This window comes from Cornus florida, unplaced genomic scaffold (genome assembly GCF_030987335.1).
Source record: "Cornus florida cultivar Cherokee Brave unplaced genomic scaffold, ASM3098733v1 CherokeeBrave_3.0.0_Hap2_Chr09, whole genome shotgun sequence".
NCBI classification, from domain to species: domain Eukaryota; kingdom Viridiplantae; phylum Streptophyta; class Magnoliopsida; order Cornales; family Cornaceae; genus Cornus; species Cornus florida.
In genome coordinates this window covers 60209931-60235215 of record NW_026775579.1, presented here as the reverse complement: position 1 = coordinate 60235215, position 25285 = coordinate 60209931, and the positions used below count along the sequence as shown (strand labels likewise).

At 35.0% G+C, this 25285-nt stretch overlaps 1 protein-coding gene across 1 annotated transcript; it reads left to right on the top strand.

The window, feature by feature from the left end:
* Nucleotides 1–548: 548 nt before the first annotated feature.
* LOC132274053 (L-ascorbate peroxidase 1, cytosolic-like) lies at nucleotides 549–4836 on the top strand. The gene is made up of 10 exons (XM_059775202.1): nucleotides 549–654; nucleotides 1148–1276; nucleotides 1412–1586; nucleotides 1710–1775; nucleotides 3633–3681; nucleotides 3812–3897; nucleotides 3997–4076; nucleotides 4241–4343; nucleotides 4458–4516; nucleotides 4612–4836. The coding sequence occupies exons 2-10, from the start codon at nucleotides 1158–1160 to the stop codon at nucleotides 4628–4630; spliced, it is 756 nt and encodes a 251-aa protein (XP_059631185.1). The 5' UTR covers nucleotides 549–654; nucleotides 1148–1157; the 3' UTR covers nucleotides 4631–4836.
* Nucleotides 4837–25285: the final 20449 nt, after the last annotated feature.

Sequence of the window (25285 nt, the reverse complement as noted above, 5' to 3'; positions counted from 1 at the left end):
AGTCATTCTGGGTATTCCGGGTTCCAGCATTTCATTCCATTCTTCAATTTCTGCACCTACCACAAAAAAAGGACGACGAATACCATAAATTATCTAGATCAATCCTAGCCGTTGAATGACAAACTCAACACGGACCGCAAGATCTCAACAATCGAACGGCCCACAATAACTTACTAGAAACTTACCTGTCTTCACATTCTTAGGCCATGTTTGACGTGAGTAAATTGAATCAAATAAAGTGATAATGAAATGCTTTTATTTCTATTCTTTATTTTGATTAACTTACTTTTAAATTAGAATAATGATTTTTACCATTCTTCGCAAATAGTAATTTTTACTAATTTATTTCATTTTTTAATTAAAAATTGACCATTTTATTCTCACTTTAAAAGTAATAATAAATAAATAAATTTAATGAAATGTCTGCTTCATATATATATATACATATAGATACATATATATATATATATATTTTATAAAAATAAAATATTTTTCTAGAATTCCATTCCCATTCTTACCATTCCCGCTATATTTCGTTCAACCACTAGCCCGCCCTTATCTCCCTCATTTGCTCTCAGATAGAGTGCTTGTGGTCTGCTCGTGCCGTCTTGTGTTAAGGTTTTTACATTCAATCTCATTTTTTCTGTCCCAAAGGTTCGCATTCAATTTAAATCTTCTAAATATTTATCGATCTTGAATGTTGTTTCGATTTCGCGTTGTTTTCCAGTTTCGATCAGTAGTTTGATCGGAGTTTTTATGCAGATTGTGCTCTTAACGTTTTGACTTCTGTTCCATCAACTAATGAGTGTGTTTCACACACATCTCTGTTACAAAGTGTGCCTATATATCTATAGATTCTTACTATTTTGAGGTTGAATGCGTTTGATTAAGCTGTGTGTATAAATTTTATGGTTGCTAAGTTGATCTAAAATCTGTTTTTTATGCCGATTTGTTTTTAACGTTTTGACTTTTGTTTCATTGACTGATGGAGTGTGTTTGACGTACATTTCTGTTACCAAGTGTCTACGTATCGATAGATTCTCACTATTTTGATGCTGAAAGTGTTTAATTCAGCTGTGTGTATAAATTTGTACGGTTGCTAAGTTTATTTAGAATCTGATTTTCTTTTTTTTCGAATCTGTTGCAGAATTGTTACTATGGGGAAGTGCTACCCGACTGTGACCGAGGATTACAAGAAGGCTGTTGACAAATGTAAGAGGAAGCTCAGAGGGCTCATCGCTGAGAAGAACTGTGCTCCGTTGATGCTCCGTATCGCGTATGCTCTCTCTCCCTATATGTGTGTATAGGTGTACGTGCGTGTATGAACTTGTGAACATATGCATATTGAATTTCGTCAAGAAAATTGGGTGGATATGAGTGGTTTGATGATGGTGGTGTGTTGCAATTGCAGATGGCACTCTGCTGGTACTTTTGATGTGAGCTCTAAGACCGGCGGTCCGTTCGGCACAATGAGGCACAAGGCTGAGCAAGGTCACGCAGCTAACAATGGCCTTGAGATTGCTGTTAGGCTCTTGGAGCCCATCAAGGAGCAGTTTCCCCTCATCTCTTATGGTGATTTTTATCAGGTCTTCGGCTCTCTCTGTATTTGTAAATATATATTTATTTAGATGCTTTAGTTTTGTTTCAAATATTGACTCTCGGATTTTTGATTATTATTATTATTATTATTATTATTTTATGTCATGTAGCTCGCTGGAGTTGTTGCTGTTGAAATTACTGGCGGACCTGATGTCCCCTTCCACCCAGGGAGAGTGGTTAGTGCTCTGCTTCCATCTCTTTCTCTATTGAAATTATATTTTCTTTATTTCTAAATTGTAAGTTATGTTTAGAAAATGTACCTGTTATGATTTCCTAGTAATATTTAATTTGTGACCGAATTATGAGATATGTTTAGAAAATGTACATGTAATTATAAGTTATATTGTTGATAAATGTTTGTATTGTTTCAATTTTTGTTGATCGATGTGTCTTTTTTTATACCTTTAGCATTTGATTTTGGCCTTTACGATTTTTTTGTTTCTTTGTGGCTTTGTTGATTGAATTTATTCAGTACCACTTTTGTCAACTTTTGACTACACCTGTTTTACCTTAAAGTCATTGGCCTTTACTATTTTTTTTGCTTCTTTGCGGCATTGTTGATTGAACTTCTATTGTTGATAAATGTTTGGATGAAAATTCAGGCTTTGGTTCAATTTTCGTTGATTGATGTGTCTTTTTTATACCTTTAGCATTTGATATTGGCCTTTTCACGATTTTTTTTTTGCTTCTTTGTGGCTTTGTTGATTGAATTTATTCAGTACAACTTTTGCCTACACCTGTTTTGCCTTTCGATTCGGTTGGAGAGTTGTATTCACACTATAGAGTCATTGGCTTAGTTTCCAACTTTTGGTAACTTTTGCCTACAGCTGTTTTACATTCTTATTCCATGGAAGAGTTGTTTTCACACTTCAGAGTCGTTGGTGCATTTGATTTTGGCTATTTCACGATTTTTTTTTTTTTTTTTTTTTTTTTTTGCTTCTTTGTGGGTTTGTTGATTGAATTTATTCAGTACAACTTTTGCCTACACCGGATTTGCCTTTTGATTCGGTTGGAGAGTTGTTTTCACACTACAGAGTCATTGGCTTAGTTTCCAACTTTTGCCAACTTTTGCTAACTTTTGCCTACAGCTGTTTTACCTTCTGATTCCGTGGAAGAGTCGTTTTCACTTGGCTTAGTTTCTGTTATTAGAGTTTGGCTTGTGAAAAAGCTTTATTGTTGACCGATGTTTGAATGAAAAATCAACTATTGGTCTGGATACTTCAATTTTTTGCATGGCATCTTGTCGCATGGCATCTTGTCTGGATCCTTTATAGCTATTACCAACTCGTGTACTTATTTTTGGTAGATCTCGTATGTTGTCATGTTCACTATTGTTTTTGTTTTTATCACCATGATGCCATATGACAGACATAACTTTGTTCCGGTGGATCATGTCTCTCTAAGACAATGGGATGCGCTTTCACATTTTTCACCAATGGATATGGACCCACACTTGCATTTTGAACTATTGTTATGTCTTTAGTGCCTCATTATGCATTACTCAATTTTTAACAAGTATTAAAAATTGCCTTACTTTTTGTCTCAAAACCTTCATACCTAAATGGAATGATATGCACAAAAAATGGTTTGAGAAATAACTTTTCCAAATTCCCATCTGTTATTTATTTATTTATATATTGTACAACGAAGATACCATTTCTACTATCTTATTGCATGTGTAGCTTGTTTCCTTTTGATCTTTTTTTTTTATATATATTTTTTTCCCTGGTTGTTGGATTCTGTTGTGACTTATGAGATTGCTCTTCATGATATACTGCCCCTCCATTGAAATGTGAAGGGAAGGAAAGAAAAGGTCACTTCTGTTCTGCATTTCTGTTTCTTCTCCTAAATTACAAAGTAATATTTTTGTGTAGACTTGTATTCCTGTTGGTGTTAATGAATTCTCTGTATTCGTACTCATACTTGCGCCCTAGGAAAGTTCTTTCTCTCAGACTTCGGAGAATTGGCATTTACCTTGAAATATATCTGATCTTAGGCTTATGACACTAATTTTATATGAATATTAATAACAGGACAAGCCTGAGCCACCAATGGAAGGTCGTATACCTGATGCTACAAAGGGTTAGTATGGTAACATCATTTATGAAGAAGAGAAGCAAAATTAGAAGAGCACCCACATTATCATGCTCAAATGCAACTAGTAAGTCCTGCATGTTTCCATCAATTGTTAACCTTTTTTCTTCTGTTGCAGGAAATGACCATTTGAGGGATGTATTTATTAAACGAATGGGTCTATCTGATAAGGACATTGTTACTCTCTCTGGTGGCCATACCCTGGTATGTATATGCATTCTGAATTTTTCCTGTTTCGGATTTATCACAGGTGTCAATGGGTGTTTTGCTACTCAACTCATACCGAATTGTAATCATTTTCAGGGAAGGTGCCACAAGGAACGATCTGGATTTGAGGGACCCTGGACTACCAATCCTCTTATCTTCGATAATTCCTACTTCAAGTGCGTGCTCTTTCTGTTGGACCAGTTTTCCTTAATTGTCCTATCTATACCCCTAATTTATTTATTTATTTATTTTTTTTTAAACCTTATTTTTCATGTATTTTATTGCTATAGCAGCAGGGACAGTGTCACTTAATATTTGTGATTTTGATTACTTTCAACAGGGAACTCCTGAGCGGAGAGAAGGAAGGGCTCTTACAGCTTCCTTCTGACAAAGCTCTTCTGAATGATCCGGTCTTCTGCCCTCTTGTTGAGAAATATGCTGCGGTCTGTATTTATGCCACTTCACTGTATATATAATTTTTACTGTTCAAACGTACTGGTTCATTGGTTTTGTTATCCTACTGAATTTATTGTGTCTAATTTTTGTTTTCGTTTCAGGATGAAGATGCCTTCTTTGCTGATTATGCAGAATCTCATATGAAACTCTCTGAGCTGGGGTAATACTAGGTTACACACACACACACACATACATGTTCTATTTTAGGTTTGCTATATCTTGATGTTTGGACTTATTGATTGTATTGTTTTGCAGATTCGCAGATGATAATTGATTGGAGGAACTAGTCGGAGTGATGGCCTGCTTTCTTCTGGTTTTTTATATTTTGATTGGGAAAGACTAGGTTCTGTGTAGTTGTTGGTGGTTTAAGTCGTGTAGCTTTTTGCTCTTTTGCTGGAGGTGGCATGGATGGAGGTTTTTTGGAAACTTATGGTCATTTTCTTCCCATATAATAAAAGATAAAAACTAGTCCCTGTTAAATATATTGTAATATATATATATATATGTGTGTGTGTATGTGTGTGGCTTTGGATTTTAGGTTGCAACTATTGAGATAATACATGACTTTTGGTTTATACCTTTTGAATATGTTGCAACTATTAAGATGGTGTATGACTTTTAGTTTGCAACTCTTGAATAGGTTACAACTATTCAGAACATATGTGACTTTTGGTTGCGACTCTTGAATAGGTTACAACTATTCAGAAGATATGTGACTTTTGGTTTGCAACTTTTGAAAGTTTATAAATAGCGATGGTGCCACACATTCTATATATACTTTTCTGTTCTCTTTCTTGTGTTTTCTAGTCATAACAGTTTCAACTAGTGTTTAGGGAATTCTTTCAGTATTGTTAACTGCAGGAATTTAGACTTTGTTGTATCCTGGGAGTGTTTTGCTACAGAACCTGTTAGCAAACTTAATTTGAGTGGGGGCAACTAACACTTTAAGGAAAGTGAATACACGTCTCAAAGCTTGTATTTTGTTTAACATCAGTGTGCTTAAGAAGGTTTGGTTATCTCCGACAATTTCTTGATCAATTGCTTCAACACTCTTAAAGTGTTATTTGGATGGAGACTATATCACTTAATACTACGTTCAAGGTTATGAATCAAGACTTTGTGAAGTTAGATCGATTTGATGGATCTAACTTTACCCGTTGGAAGGATAAATTAATGTTCCTACTCAATGTTCTTAAAATCTCATATGTTCTGGATCCAAATCTCCAACCATTCCCAGAGCCAACAGATAAAGATACAGAGAAAATGATTGAAGATAGGAAGAAACGAGATGAAGATGAATTGGTTTGCAGATGTCACATTCTGAACACACTTTCAGACCGACTCTACGATCTTTATACTCCTATGAAGTCTCCTCGGGAAATTTGGAATGCACTAGAATTCAAGTACAAAACTGAGAAACTAGGTACGGATAAATTTTTAATATTTAAGTACTTTGAATTTTCAATGGTTGATAATCTGTCAGTTTTAGATCAAGTTCATGAATTACAAGTTCTAGTCACAAAGCTTCGGGAAGTGAAAATTGTACTTCCAAAATCCTTCCAAGTGGGGGCTATCATTTCAAAGTTGCCTCCTAGTTGGAATGCTTATAGAAAGAAACTTATGCATAAGACAGAAGAATTTACTTTGGAAGAAATACAGAAACATTTGCGAATTGAAGAAGAAGCTCGAATTCGTGATAAGAAATATTATATTGAAGATTCTTCCAAAGTGAATTATGTGGATGGAGGCAAATCAAATAAATATCAGAAAAGCCTCAAGTTAAAAAATAAAGGGACATTCAAGAGGAATCAACCTTATAAGAATAAAAATCCTTCTAGACCATGTTTTCATTGTGGAAAGAAAGGACATTTATTCGTGATTGCAGGTACAAAAAGTACGAAAAGAAAGAGAATGCCAATAATTCAAACAATGCTAATGTAATGGAAGAGAAGATTTTAGATCTTGTTGCGATGGTATCTGCAATGCAAATTGGCATGAAAACTGAATTGAACATGGCAACAACAACTAAGTCTTCAGATTGGTGGCTTGATTCTGGGGCTACTATCCATGTTTGTAATGATAAATCACATTACAAAACTTATGAATCTGTAGATGATCAAGAAGTTCTGATGGGAAATCACAACTCTGCCAAAGTTTTGGGAAAAGGGATTGTTGAAATTCAATTTACTTTAGGAAAGAAGTTGACATTGCAGAATGTTCTTCATGTCCTAGAAATTAGAAAGAATCTTGTATCTGCAAATTTATTGTGTAAGAGTGGCATTAAAGCTGTGTTAGAGGCTGATAAGTTAATTCTGTCTAAGAACGGAATTTTTGTTGGGAAGGGTTATGCTTGTGATGGAATGATTAAACTAAGTATTAATAAAATAAGTCATTCTGCTTATATTGTTTGTTCATCTTCTATTTGGCATGCACGTTTAGCACATTTAAATTTTAGATCTTTAAAATATATGTCAAAGCATGGTTTTATTTCTTGTAGCGATGATTGCAATGATAAATGTGAAATTTGCATTGAATCAAAAATGACTAAGAAACCTTTTCCTAAAGCCAATCGAAATTCACAACTATTAGAAATAATTCATTCTGACATTTGTGAATTAAATGGAAAATTAACTAGAGGAGGAAAAAGATATTTTATAACTTTTATTGATGATTGTTCTAGATTTACTTATGTATATCTAATGGCTAGTAAATATCAAGCTTTTGACATGTTAAACGTTATAAGGCTGAGATTTAAAATCAAAAGGAAAAGAAAATAAAAATTCTTCGTAATGATAGGGGTAGTGAATATTTTTCTAATGATTTTTCTGCTTATTGTGAAGAACATGGAATAATACATCAGAAAAGTGCACCTTACACTCCACAACAGAATGGTTTGGCTGAAAGAAAAAAAACACTTGTTGATATTGTTAATTCTATGTTGTTAAATGCTAAATTACCTATAAATCTATGGGGTGAAGCTTTACTTACTACTTGTCATGTGCATAATAGAATTCCATCTAGAAAAACACATATTTCACCTTATGAGATTTGGAAAGGAAGAAAACCAAACTTAGAATATCTTAGAGTGTAGGGGTGTTTAGCCTTTTATAGAATTCCTGATCCAAATAGAACTAAATTAGGTCCAAGAGGATTAAAAAGTGTTTTTGTTGGTTATGCTGAAAATTCTAAATCCTATAGACTATTAGACTTAAATTCTAATGTCATTGTTGAATCTAGAGATGTTGAATTTATAGAAAATAAATTTTGTCATGATTTTTTGTTTGATCCTATTCAAAGGAAATCTAATGATTTGGAATCTAATACATCTCTTAGAGACAAAAGGAAAATAAATGATGAAATGACTGTACCTAGGATAAAAGAATTAGAAAAGAAAAGGCTTTAGATCCTGATTTTATTTCATCTCAAGCTATAATATTTCTAGTAGAAGGAGATAGAAATAAAGTTCTTAATAAAATATCCATTTTATTGAATATACAAGATGATCCTAAAACATTTTCGGAAGCAATGGCTTCAAGAGATGCAACTTTTTGGAAAGAGGCTATAAATGATGAAATGGATTCATTGTTGTCAAACTAAACTTGGATTTTGGTTGAATTACTACAAGGATCAAAACCTGTGAGTTGTAAATGGGTATTTAGGAGAAAGTATAACACCGATGGATCTATTCAAACCTTTAAAGCCAGATTAGTAGCCAAGGGTTTAAAATAGAAGAAATGTATTGATTATTTTGATACTTTTGCACCCGTGGCTAGAATTGCATCTATTAGAGTTCTTATGGCTTTGGCGTGCATTAAATGGATGTAAAAACTGCATTTTTAAATGGTGATCTTAAGGAAGAAGTATATATGGAACAACCAGAAGGTTTTGTCCTACTTGAAAATGAAAGGAAAGTTTGCAAATTAGTAAAATCAATATATGGTTTAAAACAAGCACCAAAACAATGGCATGAGAAATTTGATTTAGTGATACTATCATTTGACTTTAAGCATAATAATGCTGATAAATGCATTTATTCTAAATTCACAAATGATTATGGTGCTATTATTTGTCTTTACGTTGATGACTTGCTAATTTTTGGAACAAATATGAGAGGTATTTCTAAAACTAAGAAGTATCTAACTTCATGCTTTAAAATGAAATATCTTAATAAAGTAGATTCTATCTTACGAATTAAAGTAAAGAAACATGAAAAGGGGTATGCATTGTGTCAATCTCATTATATTGAAAATATGCTTCTTAAATATAATTATTTAGGAATTAAAGAAGCTAGTACCCCTTATGATTCAAGTATTAAAATGCTTGAAAATTTTGGCAGAGCAATTGCACAGCTTGAGTATGCTAGTGTTATAGGGAGTATGATGTATACTATACATTCTACAAGGCCAGATATAACATTTGCGGTGTGTAAACTTTCTAGGTACACAAGTAATTCTAGTACAGTTCATTGGAAAGCAATTATTATAATCCTTGGATATCTTAAGGGAACAGTGGACCAAGGACTGTTTTATTATGATTTTCCAACAGTACTAGAAGGATACTCAGATGCTAGTTGGATTACTAGTGCAAGTGATAATAAGTCCACGTCTGGATGGATATTTACAATTGGTGGAGGAGCCATTTCTTGGGCATCTAAGAAATAGACGTGCATAACACATTCAACAATGGAATCTGAGTTTATTGCATTAGCGGCAGCCGGCAAGGAAGCAAAATGGTTGAGAAATTTGTTATTAGATATAGAGTTGTGGCCACAACTGATGCCATCTATTTCTTTGCACTGCGATAGTGAGGCAACTATGTCTAGAGCATATAATAAAATATATAATGAAAAGTCTAGACATATCAGTTTGAGACATGAGACAATTAATAACTGATGGAGTTATTAACATAATATATGTTAAGTTAAGTAATAACTTAGCAGATCCTCTTACTAAGGGACTCTCGAGAGATTTGGTAAAAATTACGTCTAGTGGAATGGGGCTCAAACCCTTTGTTAAAAATCACCAGTAATGGTAACCCGACTTTGTACTAGAATACCACTAGTCCAAAGTTTAATGGGTAATAACAAGTTACTGATATGTGGTTGAATAAGCATTGAAAATATATATATATATATACTGCCCCTTCCAGGATGTTTAGTGCAGACTGCTACATTTTGAGGATGAGTTATATACTCTTAAAGAATTTCAAAATTTTGAAGTGTATATAGTAGCAGGGACACATATTGGAACTTCTCTTATATGAATATAAGAAGTGGTGCCGCTTCTAGCAAGGGTTATTAGGGTTTACTCTTGTAAATGTTCATGAAACCAGGATGAGCACATGGCCATATAATAGTGCTAAAGAAAATATGGACATCTCATAGAAACTGGATAGAATCATGTGTGTGGTATTTCCGGTTTTAATAAAAGGAGACTTGGTTTAAGTTAAGGCCACCATTGTTCTTCATTAAAACTTTGAATTGCTTACACTAATTGAAGGTTTAAACAGAAAGATACCTTCTTGTATGCGTGATAATATCACATCGAATAGATACCAATATATTACAATATAGTGGGGGATTGTTACATATATTGTAATATATATATATATGTGTGTGTGTGTGTGTGTGTATGTGTGTGTGTGTGTGTGTGTGTGTGTGTGTGTGTGTGTGTGTGTGTGTGTGACTTTTGATTTTAGGTTGCAATTATTCAGATAATACATGACTTTTGTTTTACCCCTTTTGAATAGGTTGCAACTATTAAAATGGTATATGACTTTAAATTTGCAACTCTTGAATAGGTTATAACTATTCAGAAAATATGTGACTTTTGGTTGCAACTCTTGAATAGGTTACAACTATTCAAAAGATATGTGACTTTTGGTTTGCAACTTTTGAAAGTTTATAAATAGCGATGGTGCCACACATTTTATATATACTTTTCTGTTCTCTTTCTTGTGTTTTCTAGTCATAACAGTTTCAACAAGTGTTTAGGGAATTCCTTCAGTATTGCTAACTGCAGGAATTCAGACTTGTGTTGTATACTGGGAGTGTTTTGCTACAAAACTCGTTAGCAAAATCAATTTGAGTGGGGCAAATAACACTTTAAGGAAAGTGAATACACCCCTCAAAGTCTGTATTTTGTTTAACATTAGTGTGCTTGAGAAGGTCTGGTTATCTCCAACAATTTCTGGATCAATTGCTTCAAAACCCCTCCTCCTCCTCTCTATATATCTATCTATCTATCTATCTGCTTGTGCTTGTGCTTGTGCTTGTGTATGTGTTTACTAGTAAGTGGCATGTTAAGAAGTATATGCATTTTATCACTGGAACAGCTTGAAGTATCAAGTTCAACCCAAACAAGGATTAGGGTGACGTTGGAACCCAATGTTATTGGGACTTGGAAATGTTATTCTGGTAAATTTTGTTGATCTTTGAGATGTTTTTATAGCTGATTGTGTATGGCCTTGTATTTTTAGCCGTGCTTCTATACTATATCTAAGAAGTAGATTAATTTATAGGTCTCAAGGATGCTGAGAAGCTGGACTAAATTAGACGCCCAGTATATCAGTTGTGTGTTGATAATTATGGAGTGTAAGCCAAGTGAATGACCAAGTTGGAGACTTGGAGTGCTTCAAATGATGGTATGACCAAGTTGAAGACTTGGAGTCCTCAAAATAATGGTGTGTTTTTTTCTTGCCTTAAAAAAAAAAAAATTAATAATACTAATAATAAAGAAAAATCTAGTACAAGGTCAAGTTGAAGCAGCCCATTACCTTATATATATTTCTGTATATATATTAAGTTTAAGTTTGGTAAATTGCATCGACACCCTTAAGGTTTCGGTCAACGCCACTCAGCAAACGGTCAATGCACTTCTTTGCATTGACATCCCCTTAGGTTTGAAAAGTTTGTATAACACCCCTTTTAGGTTTGAAAAGGGTGTCGGTCAATGCCACTCAGCAAACGGTCAACGCACTTCTTTGCATTGACATCACCTTAGGTTTGAAAAGTTTACATAACACCCCTTTTAGGTTTGAAAAGTTTGCATACACATCCCCTCTAAACATTGAGACACAAGAAAATGACTATTTAACCCTTTGACTTAGATAACAAATACCTAAAAAGTGTTAATTTACCAATATAACCCACCAAAATCACCTTCATTTCCTATTCTCTCTCTAAAAACTTGATGCAACATTCATCTTATCTACATCCATCGGCCTAAAACCCCCCTTAGGTTTGAAAAGTTTGCATACACATTGTAATGACCTTGTCATTTTCCTTCCTTTTATTTTTCTCAAATTTTACTGATGAATTTTTTCCATGGAATTTCTTTTTTTGAGTTCAGTTACTCATTACTTAGTGTCGTCTCGAGTGCTTGGAAACAGTTTCCGAGACTCTTTCTTTTGGATTGACAACTTCCTTTAGAGATCGAGTCATTTCCACATTTTTATTTTTTTGGACACTATTCACTTTTCGTCTTTTTTTCGTTTGTCACTTTGTTGACACAACCTCACTTTTCATGTTCGGAGTTGAGTTTTGACTTTATGAGTTTTCATTTCAATTGATTTCCTCGAAACGCATAGCTTTACTTTTAGAGAAAAGCTCGCCGATTATTTCTTTCTCCCACAGGGGCGTGGATGAAAAGATTCTTTTCTTGGGATGTATTTCATAAATATCTTTTAGAGATATTTTGATTAGGGGTTTTTAAGAAAATATCTTTTGGAAGATATTTTCATTTTGGGCAGTTTTGCAGTTATCCCTTTTTGTAGGGGTCATTATACAATTAACGAAAGTTATTACAAAGTGCCTCATTTTGAGCCTGGATCCTCGTATGGGATTCATTTTCACATTTCGTCGAGTCATAGAATTTCCTTCCGGACGTTTTTCCCAGTTTTAGGGTTTTCTGCCCCGGTTAGCGCCGAACTTGTTCGGGGCATATCTCTCTGGACGGGACTCAGTTTTCGACGCCGTTTCTTCCGTTGTTCATTTTTTTTTTTTTTTCAGTTCTTTTTCGTTCACGGTGTTTTACCGTTTGAGTGCGTCTGTGCAAATTTCACTTTTTCGGACCCGGATGGACCAGTTCGGGTCACTTTTTGGGATTTTATATAAATAGGGGGTTTGAAAAATTAAATCATTTCATTTCCCCTTCTTCTACACTGCTATAAATCATATTCCACAACGCTTCCATGGCTGCCACCCATCTTTTCCCAAATCAACCCTCTTCTCCTTTGTAAAATGTCGTGATGCCTTAGGCTTTACCGTAGGCCTTGGCGAGACCGTCCTTTCCCCCTTATTAGAAGCCGATTCTAATCATTTTTGAGTTCGGGTTTGGATTTTTTGGTGGCTCAAGGGTTAAAGTTGCTTCCCTCGTAGTCCTCGACATAACCTTGAAGTATCTTGGAATTCAAAGCCTTCTGGTGGGGATTTGAAATTTCATTTCTGTGACGGCCCAAATTTTTCAACCCGGTGTGTCAGTGATAAACCGAAAGATGACCCGATAACGGATCCGAAATACGGAAGCAAAAGACAAAATAACGGTCTCTAGAGATACAACATAGCTCTAAGACACCATTATGACCCTCAACGAGGTTACAGAACCCAAATGAATCAAATGGGGAAGCAACGTTTCAAAAACGAACAAGAATGAACCTAGGGGCAAAATTGTCATTTCTAGCTTAAAAGTGGGTGCCACCGAGCACACCATTGGAAAGACAACAAAAAATTAATGAATTTAGACTCAAGAATCACTTGATTCGGAGTTCGGATGAAGAAGATATGGCTAACGGAAGAAGAAGGGGCAAAACGAACAAAAAGTGCAAACCCTAGATCATTTAACCGGTTAGGAGAACTTCCTAAGTGGTTAGGAGGCCAAAAATCACAAGAAGTACACTGCCCACACTCATCTAACTGGTTACGAAACCCCTCGTAACCGTTTAGATGTGAAAGCGGTAGAATGGGTAGCAAGAAACCCTGGCAGCAGGGGTTTTTCCGGGAAAAATGGAAATTTGAGGGCCAAGATGATATTTTCTGGAAAAACTCAAAGAAGAAACCCCCCTCAAAATCGAGTTTTCTACTTGAATTTTAAGAAAAATAGAAAAATACACACCGTGAAATTCCCAAAATGCCCTCCCAAGAAAACTGGTCCAGAGGGTCCAAAAAGCTGCTAAATGGAAAAAACAGAAGCTGAACTTCGGGATCGATTTTCGATGCCAAGACGACATTTTCTAGAAAAACACAAAAAATAAACCTCCCCTAAAATCAAATTTTCTAAGTGACTATGTAGAGAACGGAATTTATTTTCCAAAGAAAATTTCCAAAATACCCTTAGGTTAGAATCTGCAACAAAAGTGTAAAATGAGTCCGTGGAAGGCTCATTTCACCAAAGAAGAAGCTTTGCCCAGAAATGACCATTCACACAAACTTAACTTACCTAGTAAGATGTGCTACAATGGTCCATGACCCAAAAATATGGCCGATACAAAATATGACCCCCCAACGGCCAATATGCCAAAAATAAAGTTTGAAACGAAAACTTGGAATTTAAAATCATAAGATGGTTTCAAAATGCCGTTTGGCCCTTGGCCATACTTCATACATGATTAGTGAATACCAATGGAAGAATCAAAATGGAATTCCCACACCCAATACAAACATGGTGAAGCAAAAACTCAATATTTTTCAATACTTTCATAATATTCCATGAAGTCAAAATTTACATAAGATACAAATTACATGTCATTGGCCTCCGGCCTCATCTCATACATGTCAAATACATCGTAAAGAGTGTATTCATGTACACATTACATATAAGGAATCAAATGTACATATGTTGACATATAAAACTACAATTGGCATTCCAAGCCAACCTTCACAAAAATGGAAGTCTCCAAGTCCACAAACCATCTAAGCATAATGAAGACCTCAACTTTGATTCTTGTACCTGAAATATGCCCCAGTATCGTAGGGGTGAGTAACATAAAGCTACTCGTAGGAAATGAGCATGCATCGACTTACGTTTTACAAGTTTGCATGATTTAATTATTGTGGTTCATTCCACCTAACGTCTATGTCAAAGGTGAGACTCAAGAAGCATCCTAACTACCTAAGATCATTTCTAGCATCAATCACCTCATTCATGTAATTTTAGCAACATAGGGTCATGCTTACACAAAGTAACAACATAGGAGCATGCTTACACAAAGCAACAATATAGGAGCATGCTTACACAAAACAACAACATATAGATTCTCAAGGTTATCAACTTGAAGTCTAAAATGCAACATCAACTAAATATAACAATTTAGCATAATTAGAATATCTAATACCACACATCAAGACATAGATTCTCTAGGTTATCAACTAGAAATCTAAGAGTGTAAAATCAACTAAATATATCAATTTAGTGTGGATGTACTTAACAACATCAAAATCGCCACTAGCCAAAACCACAAGTTAACAAGGTAAACATGATTGTCAACTTGGAATTGAATGCGAAAACAAATAGTGGAAAACTTGGACATCACGCTCGGAATTCTGCCGAAATCTCAATGGTTATTCCGGGCACTAACCCGCAGAGAAGACCACCCTAAGTGCGCACTATCTCAATGACTTAGAGGACTCACGTCCCCATACTAGAGCCAAACCCTAGCCATCTCAACTCAATAATGTTCCAAGATTCCAAAATAAGCCAAATAAGTTCATAACTTATACATATTACTACTACATAGTAACAAGTTAGCAATATAACTCTCAATTGTGCATAATAGGCATTTCATATCCATAATGCTACGAAATCATAAGCCAACAATATATTCATATAGAAACATACTCTCATGAATATAAATTTAGCAACAATGCCCTTCAATGCATATAACACAATCAAGTGAATACTTCACAAGTCAAAATCCATGATCTTAAAATAGAAGCACTTTCTAAAACATGATTAAATCCATGGATAAACAAGATAGAATCTAATTACATCAAAATAATTAAACTCTCTAGATTTTAAATCATTTCCAATTGGCCCTAATTTAATATATGGTAATAGATATATCATGGTCATTACATATATTCCCACAAAAGCTTAATTAGGCCCATGAAACCACAAAATTAGATTTTAATTAATTCCCTTAATTAAAGTCTCTAATTTTTCAAACTCAACCAAATGCTCTCAAATTAAAGTATGTTAACAAACATGCCAAAACTTAATTTAGAAGTATAATACAACACAATTTCATGTAAGGTACGGCAATTGCAATACCCCTAGTTTTCAAAAGGATAAAAAGGGAATTTAATTTTGTTTTTATAGCATTTTGATTTAATTATGTGACTTATGTGGGTTATTTGCTTAGTTGGTTTAGTGGGAATTTATTTTAATTTAATTGGTTAATTGTTATTATGTATTTGTTTTATTTAATTGGTTAATTGTAATTATTTGTTGATCGGTTTTATTTAATTGTTTAATTATGATTAAATTTACTTCTTTGATTTATTGGTTTTAATTGACATGTCTTTGGTAGTTTATATTTGGTAGCTTTTATAAGTTGTTTGGGTTGTAGGGTTTTATTGTTTTTGTATAATTAGGTCGCCGACTTATAGTTAGCTGGGAATTAAAAAATTAGGTCTTAGTAAGTGCCTATATATATATATAATCTTTTACGTTTGCTAGGGTGATGAAAAAAAAACCAAACCCTATTCACGTATTGTGAGATAGAGAGATACAGAGGCATGTAATGGTGTTTGAGGGAAAAACAGATAGGAGCTTAAGACTGAGAGAACCACCAGATGGGATTTCAGCCATGGACTGTGGGTTGAACCAAGGAAGGATAGGAGGAGTGTTGTTCGTGTGAGGAACCAAGGAGGAAACAAAGAAGTTAGAACAGTGCGTGATCGCCGAAAAATCTAGGAAGACAGTGTAGAGATTTTTAATTCAAAAATCTCGAAGGCAAGTTTCATTCTATCTCCTTCCTGTAATCTTGTGTTCTGTGCATTCTATATAGTCTCCAGGAATTAGTTAAATTTTTAAAACTGGTGTTTGATGCATATTTGCGGGACTGTAAACTGATTAACGTATAATTAACTGAGGTTTGCTTTCTTTGCATAAACTGTTTGGATTATATTTTAAACTCTGGTAAATTAATTCATAAAGGAATGTAAGGAGTTTCTAGGACTGTTGGGACTTATCTTGCACATTAGGAACGTTAAGAAAACTTTTGGAATAGAGGATGGAACTTTACCGGAATCAAGGAAGACGAACAGAGAAACATAAACTGTTTTTGTTTTCAGTTTAGATTTTTTGTCAATTAATTCATAATGGAATTGGAGAAGTTTCTAGGAGTATTTGGGCTTATATTGAACCTTGAAAATTCTTAAGAAACTTAGAACAGACAGTTGGAATTTCCGTCAAAAGCGAAGACGAAGAACAGAGGAAGCAGAGAGTGAAAAACGGAGGCTGGGGAAGTGGAGGCGGCTCCACACTTCAATGGAGGCGGCTCCAATGAAGTGAAGCTGGCTCCACAAAGAGTTGAGGCGGCTCAACTTAAAATTAGAGCCGGCTCAACTTAAAATTGGAGGCGGCTCCAATTTTTTAAATGCCCAGTACGTGGGTTTTTGTGGTTTTTCTGATTTCAGGGGCTTAAATGAAATTAAAGGAAAGTGGAGTGGTGTTTTAGATGTTTAAAATTAACCTATTAAACCATAAAATAGTTAGTATATGCTAGTGAGTTAATATAAATGGACATCTTGAATTTTAAAAAAAAAGATTAATGTGCATGTTGTCCAGGAAGGAGAAAGTCTTAAATTTCTAGTTTGGTTAGCCAATTGAATGGACTGAATTGAAAGATATTTTGAGGATGTTGTACCAAAGATATTTGTGATATATTTAAGTTCTATGAGGGTTGGTTGGGTTGTGGTTGTGGACGTCATGTAATTTAAATACATTGTTGCATGCTGTCAGGAGTGGAGGAGTTTTATTTGCCAGTTTGTTTAAACCAGTTTATTTTGGTAAGTATAAAATACCATTGGGGTTCTATATAATGTGTTATGAGACTTCTTAGTTGACATATTATGTCAAGCACAGGTTTTAACATGGATGATTAAAAAGAACGTCATGTAATGAAACGATAATTTTCATGCCGTCAGGGATTAAGGAGGATTTTCATTACTAGTCTTTGTTTTAATAATTTAAATGAACTAGTATGAGAGTATGGTTAGGGATGTCTAGTATAATGTGCTCAGCTCATATTTCTGATAGTCATTATACCATGGTGTGGGTGTTAATTGATGAACTATTGAAATTTCTGTTTTGTCAATTAGATGGATATGGATGGTTTAAATTGTCTATCAATGCTTTAACAATTTAAATGGAAGTTTTATGATTATAATCATATACTGCATAATTTGGTCATACATATAATAGACTATATTTATGTTTATTTTGGAGTATGGTTGATGAATATTTATTATTAATTTGTCAACTATATTGGATGAAGGATGGTATGCACCGGTATGGGACGGTGGCATACTAGGTATAGATTAGTTCAAACACTATAACTTACCTATTCTGGATTGAGGTGTGAATTTACCATAAAGGTTTAGTTCCACTCCTATTTGTGTCATATCAATTATGAATTGAATGACCTACTTTGGTTTCTGGATGGATTGTGATACTTATATCAGACCACTATAAAAGATGGATGATATTTTGTATTAGGAGTATACGGACTTTATATACATATCATTATGGTGCCATGGTATGAGCTTGAGTCTCAGGACCATGGTTAGGGTGCGTATATCGCCTAGGATGGATAACTGGACACAGGTGTTGTTCCTTGGTAGGTCTAAATACACATGACCACAGTATGTGCGATTTGCATGGTATCTCTACTCAGGCTGAGACAGGCCTATTAGACTAGTGAGCGTCCTATAGTGTGTATCTATATCTATATGGACTATTTTAGCTATTGCCGAGCTATCTATGATGTATCTGCGTATCGGGTTTATGTATGGATTGTAGTAGTATGGAATTTGCATGTGGGCCTGACCCACTCTTATTTTTCAGGTGTCCGTCAGTACCAGGCTTAGAGCCTGATCGTGTTGATGCAGATACAGACACTCTCTCTTCCGCTTCCATAGGACTTCCTTTCTATTTTGGTTTTGGATTTTTAATTCTGTAAATTTATTTAAGGATTTGGGGTTAGGGGTCCATTAGGTGGATTCCCGAGTTGTACGGATTTTAATTATATTAATTTATTATTTAAGGTTTGAGGATTTTCATTTTATATTTCTTTCAGCGAATTATTATTTTATTCTTAAATCAGTTTTTATTCTTGCTTGTTTACATATTCACAGTTGGTATCCATCGGATCTATGCTCGGACTTGATCACCCGTGGCTCTAGAATCGAGGGGTATCACAGTTGGTATCAGAGCACTCTAGGTTCTAGTGTCCTTAGGAGTGTCTTTCGTTAGAAGTCTTCCGCGTTGCGTCTCTTAAAACTTATAGTCATATTAGGATTCATTGTACTCTTTTACGGTTCGTTAGGAGGAGCAGGTGATGTCAATTATATTTCATAATTATGGAATGATTAACCCTAGGTGGAGGATGGGGTCCAAGGCGACTGTGAATTAGACCCGAAGGAGTAGAGGAGTACGTTATCGAGTTCTCTATTAGAAGCAAAACTTGGGATCAAAGGTTTAGTTCCGATTGGCGCTACTTTTGAAGTATAAGCCAAGGAAGGATTTAGGAGTGTGTTTTAGGTCACCGCATAAAAGGACCAACACGATTTTAGTTGTTCTCATAAAAGAGGCAACCGGGGAATAGGAGTCCGAAGAGAATTCTAGTGGAGGAGATTGCAACACACCCCAAAGAGGATATCGAATCTTGTCAATCAAGGATCGCGCAAGGGGAATCTTGTTCGCTAGTAGTATAATGAACGATACTAGTAGAGTTGGTAGGGATCGACCTACATATGGTTAACCTTTTGTATTACGTTTAAACGAGGTAGAGAAAGAGAACTCTTCAGGAGTTTAGGATCGGATGAAGTTCTTATTGGAACACAGCAAAGATTATATAGCACGTTTCGGGGAGTAGGGGGATTAGGTTGTGACGATCTAAGTTGCTTTATATAGCTACATTGACGGGTTGCATTCCGGGTATAAGGAGGTTGATGGTTAAGCCTTTGGAATTTGCTGCGGCAAATGGATGTTGTTTGAGTTATGGTTTGAGCTTAGGTTTTGAGGTTGGATGATTACCTCTGGAACTAGAAAAGGAGATTGTGAACCAATCAGGTACAGTTGATTTCCATAAGAAATTTTCTTTGTTAGGAGGAATGATGTTTTACGTAGGGTTCTATACTGTTTTATTGTGTGTGCATTATGTGTTTCATTTTTTTTGTAAATTATTCAGGATTGGGAATGCGGTTTAGTTGGGGACACAAGTGTGCGATCAGCCAACTACCGTTTTGGAGGAATAGCGTTAGTTACACTAGGATTTTGAGCTTGTGGTCATAGGATTTGGTAAGTATACCTAATTTTAGCCAACCTAAGGAACCTAGACATGCGTGGTTATAGTATGCGTTCAGGATGAGATAATTAACCCCGTTGTATGAATCAAATAATCTAGATTCATTTGATATACTTTAAAGCCACGCTGATTTATCAGAGGAACTGACTTTGCTGAATAGCATCTCGGGAATTTTAAAAGGTATTCCCAAGTCAGCAGAAGGATCTTGAAATGGTTTAAGTACTTATTGGAACGCCACCGACTGAGGATAGTAGACGGATTAACTATTCATCAGTCTATCCTTAATCAAGAATTTGGTTCATAAGGGTGTGTCGTTAGGAGGAGTTACCGGAACTCTTAGTTCTTCATGGGTCTTGGAGGAAACATGATGCTTCGTAAAAGGAATCAGATGTTTGGAAGGTAGGTAGGAGGAGGGACATAGTGATTTGTCTTAAAGTCTGATATCTAATAGATAATCTAGATGGACCGTCAGAGATCAGTAGATCCTTACAGCCACTTCTCATACGAGAGCGGGACTAACAGAGTAGTTTCCCAGGATCTAGAGGAGAAATTACTGATTTTACACAAAGGTGAGGATCCTGATCGGAATCTTGGTTGACTGATACAATTAAATCAGTTTCGTTTTGTTTATTTTGGAATTGGTAAAATATCAGTTCGTATTAATAGCACGGATCACAAGATGGCTTAGATGCATAGCTGTGGTGATGCACACTTTGCATTCAGTTTCGTCTGGTGGAAGTAATAGGAAGGAGGCTGATTTTATTCACCGACATGATAATTAAACTCTCAGTGGTTGTTACGCAATCTGTTGCATTTTAGCATGTGTAAATAATCACACTTGCTATTACAAGGGGAATGGAGGTAGTTAACTTAAAATATTGGAGCTGATCCCACAAGAAGTAGTACCTTACTTGGATGAGTTTAGGGTACTGAAGGAAGATTAGTCGTGTCTTCCTGATTTTAGTAAGGTTGAAGTAACTACGATGTAAATTAGTGAAATTTTACAATGCAGTCAAATAATTATGAGTTGCATCATGACATGCAATATTAGTTTTGGTGCGATACGGATAGGGACATGTACATATCTGGCTCAAAGAGTATCATCTGTTAGGAGGGTGGAAAAAAAATTGAAACTTGGATATCATTGGAGGTTTTAGCTACTTCCTATATCAACATGGAAGTAGGACCGATCGGAAGGGGATGGTTGATAGGAAGTACCGACATTGGTTGGAATTTTACTTCCATCTGAATTAGGAGTCGTGGATCAAGCAAGTTCGATTATGGACATCACTGTTGGTGGTGTTTGTTTTGGCATGTTATGTCAAGTTCCACCTTGCACTGATAACGGAGTCGTAGTCTATGGTTATCTTGTATAAGAGTTAAACACTGCTATGTAAATGGAGTTTTGAAGGTGTTAGAGCAACAACTATGCTTCACATCTCTAGACAGGATATCGGATCATGGCAAAACATTGTCTTTTAGAGGAAGGTCAGGTTCACGTATCGCACTGACTCTTCACGGATTTTGGTCAATGGTTTAGGCAGTAGCCTATTGTTTAGCATTACCAGCTTATTAAGCGCTGGATGCATAGGAATTTTATGTGTTTATTCTATGGAACTGGAAGGAATAGGGATTGTTACCCTTCGCTAAATATGGGTATGATTGGATCGTTGATAGATACAACCTAGGAGTTGTACATTTATGTTATATTTCTTTTACATGGAAACTTAGTATGTTGTTGGTTATGTTGGGAATTTGGTAGAGCTTACCTAAAAGAGGCTATACCACACGAAAACGGAAATGAATTTTAAAACGACAATAGTTCAGAGTTTTGTGAATTCCGAGGACAGAATTTCTTTTGTTAGGGGGGGGGGGGGAGAATGTAATACCCCTAGTTTTCAAAAGGATAAAAAGGGAATTTAATTTTGTTTTTATAGCATTTTGATTTAATTATGTACTTATGTGGTTTATTTGCTTAGTTGATTTAGTGGGAATTTATTTTAATTTAATTGGTTAATTGTTATTATGTATTTGTTTTATTTAATTGGTTAATTGTAATTATTTGTTGGCTGGTTTTATTTAATTGTTTAATTATGATTAAATTTACTTCTTTGATTTATTGGTTTTAATTGACGTGTCTTTAGTAGTTTATATTTGGTAGCTTTTATAAGTTGTTTGGGTCGTAGGGTTTTATTGCTTTTGTATAATTAGGTCGCCGACTTATAGTTAGCTGGGAATTAAAAAATTAGGTCTTAGTAAGTGCCTATATATATATAATCTTTTACATTTGCTAGGGTGAGGAAAAAAAAACCAAACCCTATTCACGTATTGTGAGATAGAGAGATACAGAGGCATGTAATGGTGTTTGAGGGAAAAACAGAGGGGAGTTTGAGACTGAGAGAACCACCAGATGGGATTTCAGCCATGGACTGTGGGTTGAACCAAGGAAGGATAGGAGGAGTGTTATTCGTGTAAGGAACCAAGGAGGAAACAGTGCATGATCGCCGGAAAATCTAGGAAGATGGTGTAGAGATTTTTAATTCAAAAATCTCGAAGGCAAGTTTCATTTTATCTCCTTCCTGTAAACCAGTATTCTGTGCATTCTATATAGTCTCCAGGAATTAATTAAATTTTTAAAACTGGTGGTTGATGCATATTTGCGGGACTGTAAACTGATTAACTTATAAATAACTGAGGTTTGATTTCTTTGCATAAACTGTTTGGATTATGTTTTAAACTCTGGTAAATTAATTCATAAAGGAATGTAAGGAGTTTCTAGGACTGTTGGGACTTATCTTGCACCTTAGGAACTTTAAGAAAACTTTTGGAATAGAGGATGGAACTTTACCGGAATCAAGGAACACAAATAGAGAAACATAAACTGTTTTTGTTTTCAGTTTAGATTTTTTGTCAATTAATTCATAATGGAATTGGAGAAGTTTCTAGGAGTATTTGGGCTTAAATTGAACCTTGAAAATTCTTAAGAAACTTAGAACAGACAGTTGGAATTTCCGTCGGAAGCGAAGACGAAGAACAGAGGAAGCAGAGAGTGAAAAACGGAGGCTGGGGAAGTGGAGGTGGCTCCACACTTCAATGGAGGCGGCTCCATTGAAGTGGAGCCGGCTCCACAAAGAGTTGAGGTGGCTCAACTTAAAATTGGAGCCGGCTCAACTTAAAATTGGAGGCGGCTCCAATTTTTTAAATGCCCAGTACGTGGGTTTTTGTGGTTTTTCTGATTTCTGGGGCTTAAATGAAATTAAAGGAAAGTGGCGTGGTGTTTTAGATGTTTAAAATTAACCTATTAAAATCATAAAATAGTTAGTATATGCTAGTGTGTTAATATAAATGGACATCATGAATTTTTAAAAAAAAAGATTAATGTTGATGTTGTACAGGAAGGAGAAAGTCTTAAATTTCTAGTTTGGTTAGCCAATTGAATAGACTGAATTGAAAGATATTTTCGGGATGTTATACCAAAGATATTTGTGATATATTTAAGTTCTATGAGGGTTGGTTGGGTTGTGGTTGTGGACGTCATGTAATTTAAATACATTGTTGCATGCTGTCAAGATTGGAGGAGTTTTATTTGCCGGTTTGTTTTAACCAGTTTATTTTGGTAAGTATAAAATGCCATTGGGGTTCTATATAATGCGTTATGAGACTTCTTAGTTGACATATTATGTCAAGCACAGGTTTTAACATAGAGGATTAAAAAGGACGTCATGTAATGAAACGATAATTTTCATGCCGTCAGGGATTATGGAGGATTTTCATTACTAGTCTTTGTTTTAATAATTTAAATGAACTAGTATGAGAGTATGGTTAGGGATGTCTAGTATAATGTGCTTAGCTCATATTTCTGATAGTCATTATACCATGGTGTGGGTGTTAATTGATGAACTATTGAAATTTCTGTTTTGTCAATTGGATGGATATGGATGGTTTAAATTGTCTATCAATGCTTTAACAATTTAAATGGAAGTTTTATGATTATAATCATATACTGGATGCATAATTTGGTCATACATATAATAGACTGTATTTATGTTTAGTTTTGGAGTATGGTTGATGAATATTTATTATTAATTTGTCAACTATATTGGATGGAGGATGGTATGCACCGGTATGGGACGGTGGCATACTAGGTATGGATTAGTTCAAACACTATAACCTACCTATTCCGGATTGAGGTGTGAATTTACCATAAAGGTTCAGTTCCACTCATATTTGTGTCATATCAATTATGAATTGAATAACCTACTTTGGTTTCTGGATGGATTGTGATACTTATATCAGACCACTATAAAAGATGGATGATATTTTGTATTAGGAGTATACGGACTTTATATACATATCATTATGGTGCCATAGTATGAGCTTGAGTCTCAGGACTATGGTTAGGGTGCGTATATCGCCTAGGATGGATAACTGGACACAGGTGTTGTTCCCTGGTAGGTCTAGATACACATGACCACAGTATGTGCGATTTGCATGGTATCTCTACTCAAGCTGAGACAGGCCTATTGGACTAGTGAGCGTCCTATAGTGTGTATCTATAGCTATACTGATTATTTTAGCTATTGCCGAGCTATCTAGGACGTAGCTGCGTATCGGGTTTATGTATGGATTGTAGTAGTATGGAACTTGCATATGGGCCTGACCCACCTTTATTTTTCAGGTGTCCGTCAGTACCAGGCTTAGAGCCTGATCGTGTTAATGCAGATACAGACACTCACTCTTGCGCTTACGTAGGACTTCCTTTCTATTTTGGTTTTGGATTTTTAATTCTGTAAATTTATTTAAGGATTTGGGATTAGGGGTCCACTAGGTGGATGCCCGAGTTGTACGGAATTTAATTATATTAATTTATTATTTAAGATTTGAGAATTTTCATTTTAGATTTCTTTCAGCGAATTATTATTTTATTCTTAAATCAGTTTTTATTCTTGTTTGTTTACATATTCACAGTTGGTATCCCTCGAATCTGTGCTCGGACTTGATCACCCGTGGCTCTAGAATCGAGGGGTATCACAGCCATAAACTTTAATCTTTCACAAAAGATAAATATTAATTAAAAAGAGCAATTCTAATTTAATTAATCGAAATTTAATTATGTTAACCAACATGTTAAAACAAGATTTTCTACCATGCCACAATTCAAATCAAAGTTATATATCATCATGAATTTTAAATCTTATACAAAGAATTAAAAATTACTAACTTTTTACATTTGATACAAGGCACATATATAAGTTGTATAATCATGCTAAACACTCAATACAACACACACAAAAGCCTAAAACATTCCCTACCTCCATTTGAGATGAAATCTCAAATCCCCACCAAAATAAATCGGCTTCGAATCCGACGAAACTCCTAGGTTTTTTCGGGGACAACACCACGA

Coding starts and splice junctions, on each gene's coding strand:
- LOC132274053 (XM_059775202.1), top strand. CDS start 1,158: ATGGGGAAGTGCTACCCGACTGTGACCGAGGATTACAAGAAGGCTGTT. Junction 1,277..1,411: donor CCGTTGATGCTCCGTATCGC/GTATGCTCTCTC, acceptor TTGCAATTGCAG/ATGGCACTCTGCTGGTACTT. Junction 1,587..1,709: donor CTTATGGTGATTTTTATCAG/GTCTTCGGCTCT, acceptor TATGTCATGTAG/CTCGCTGGAGTTGTTGCTGT.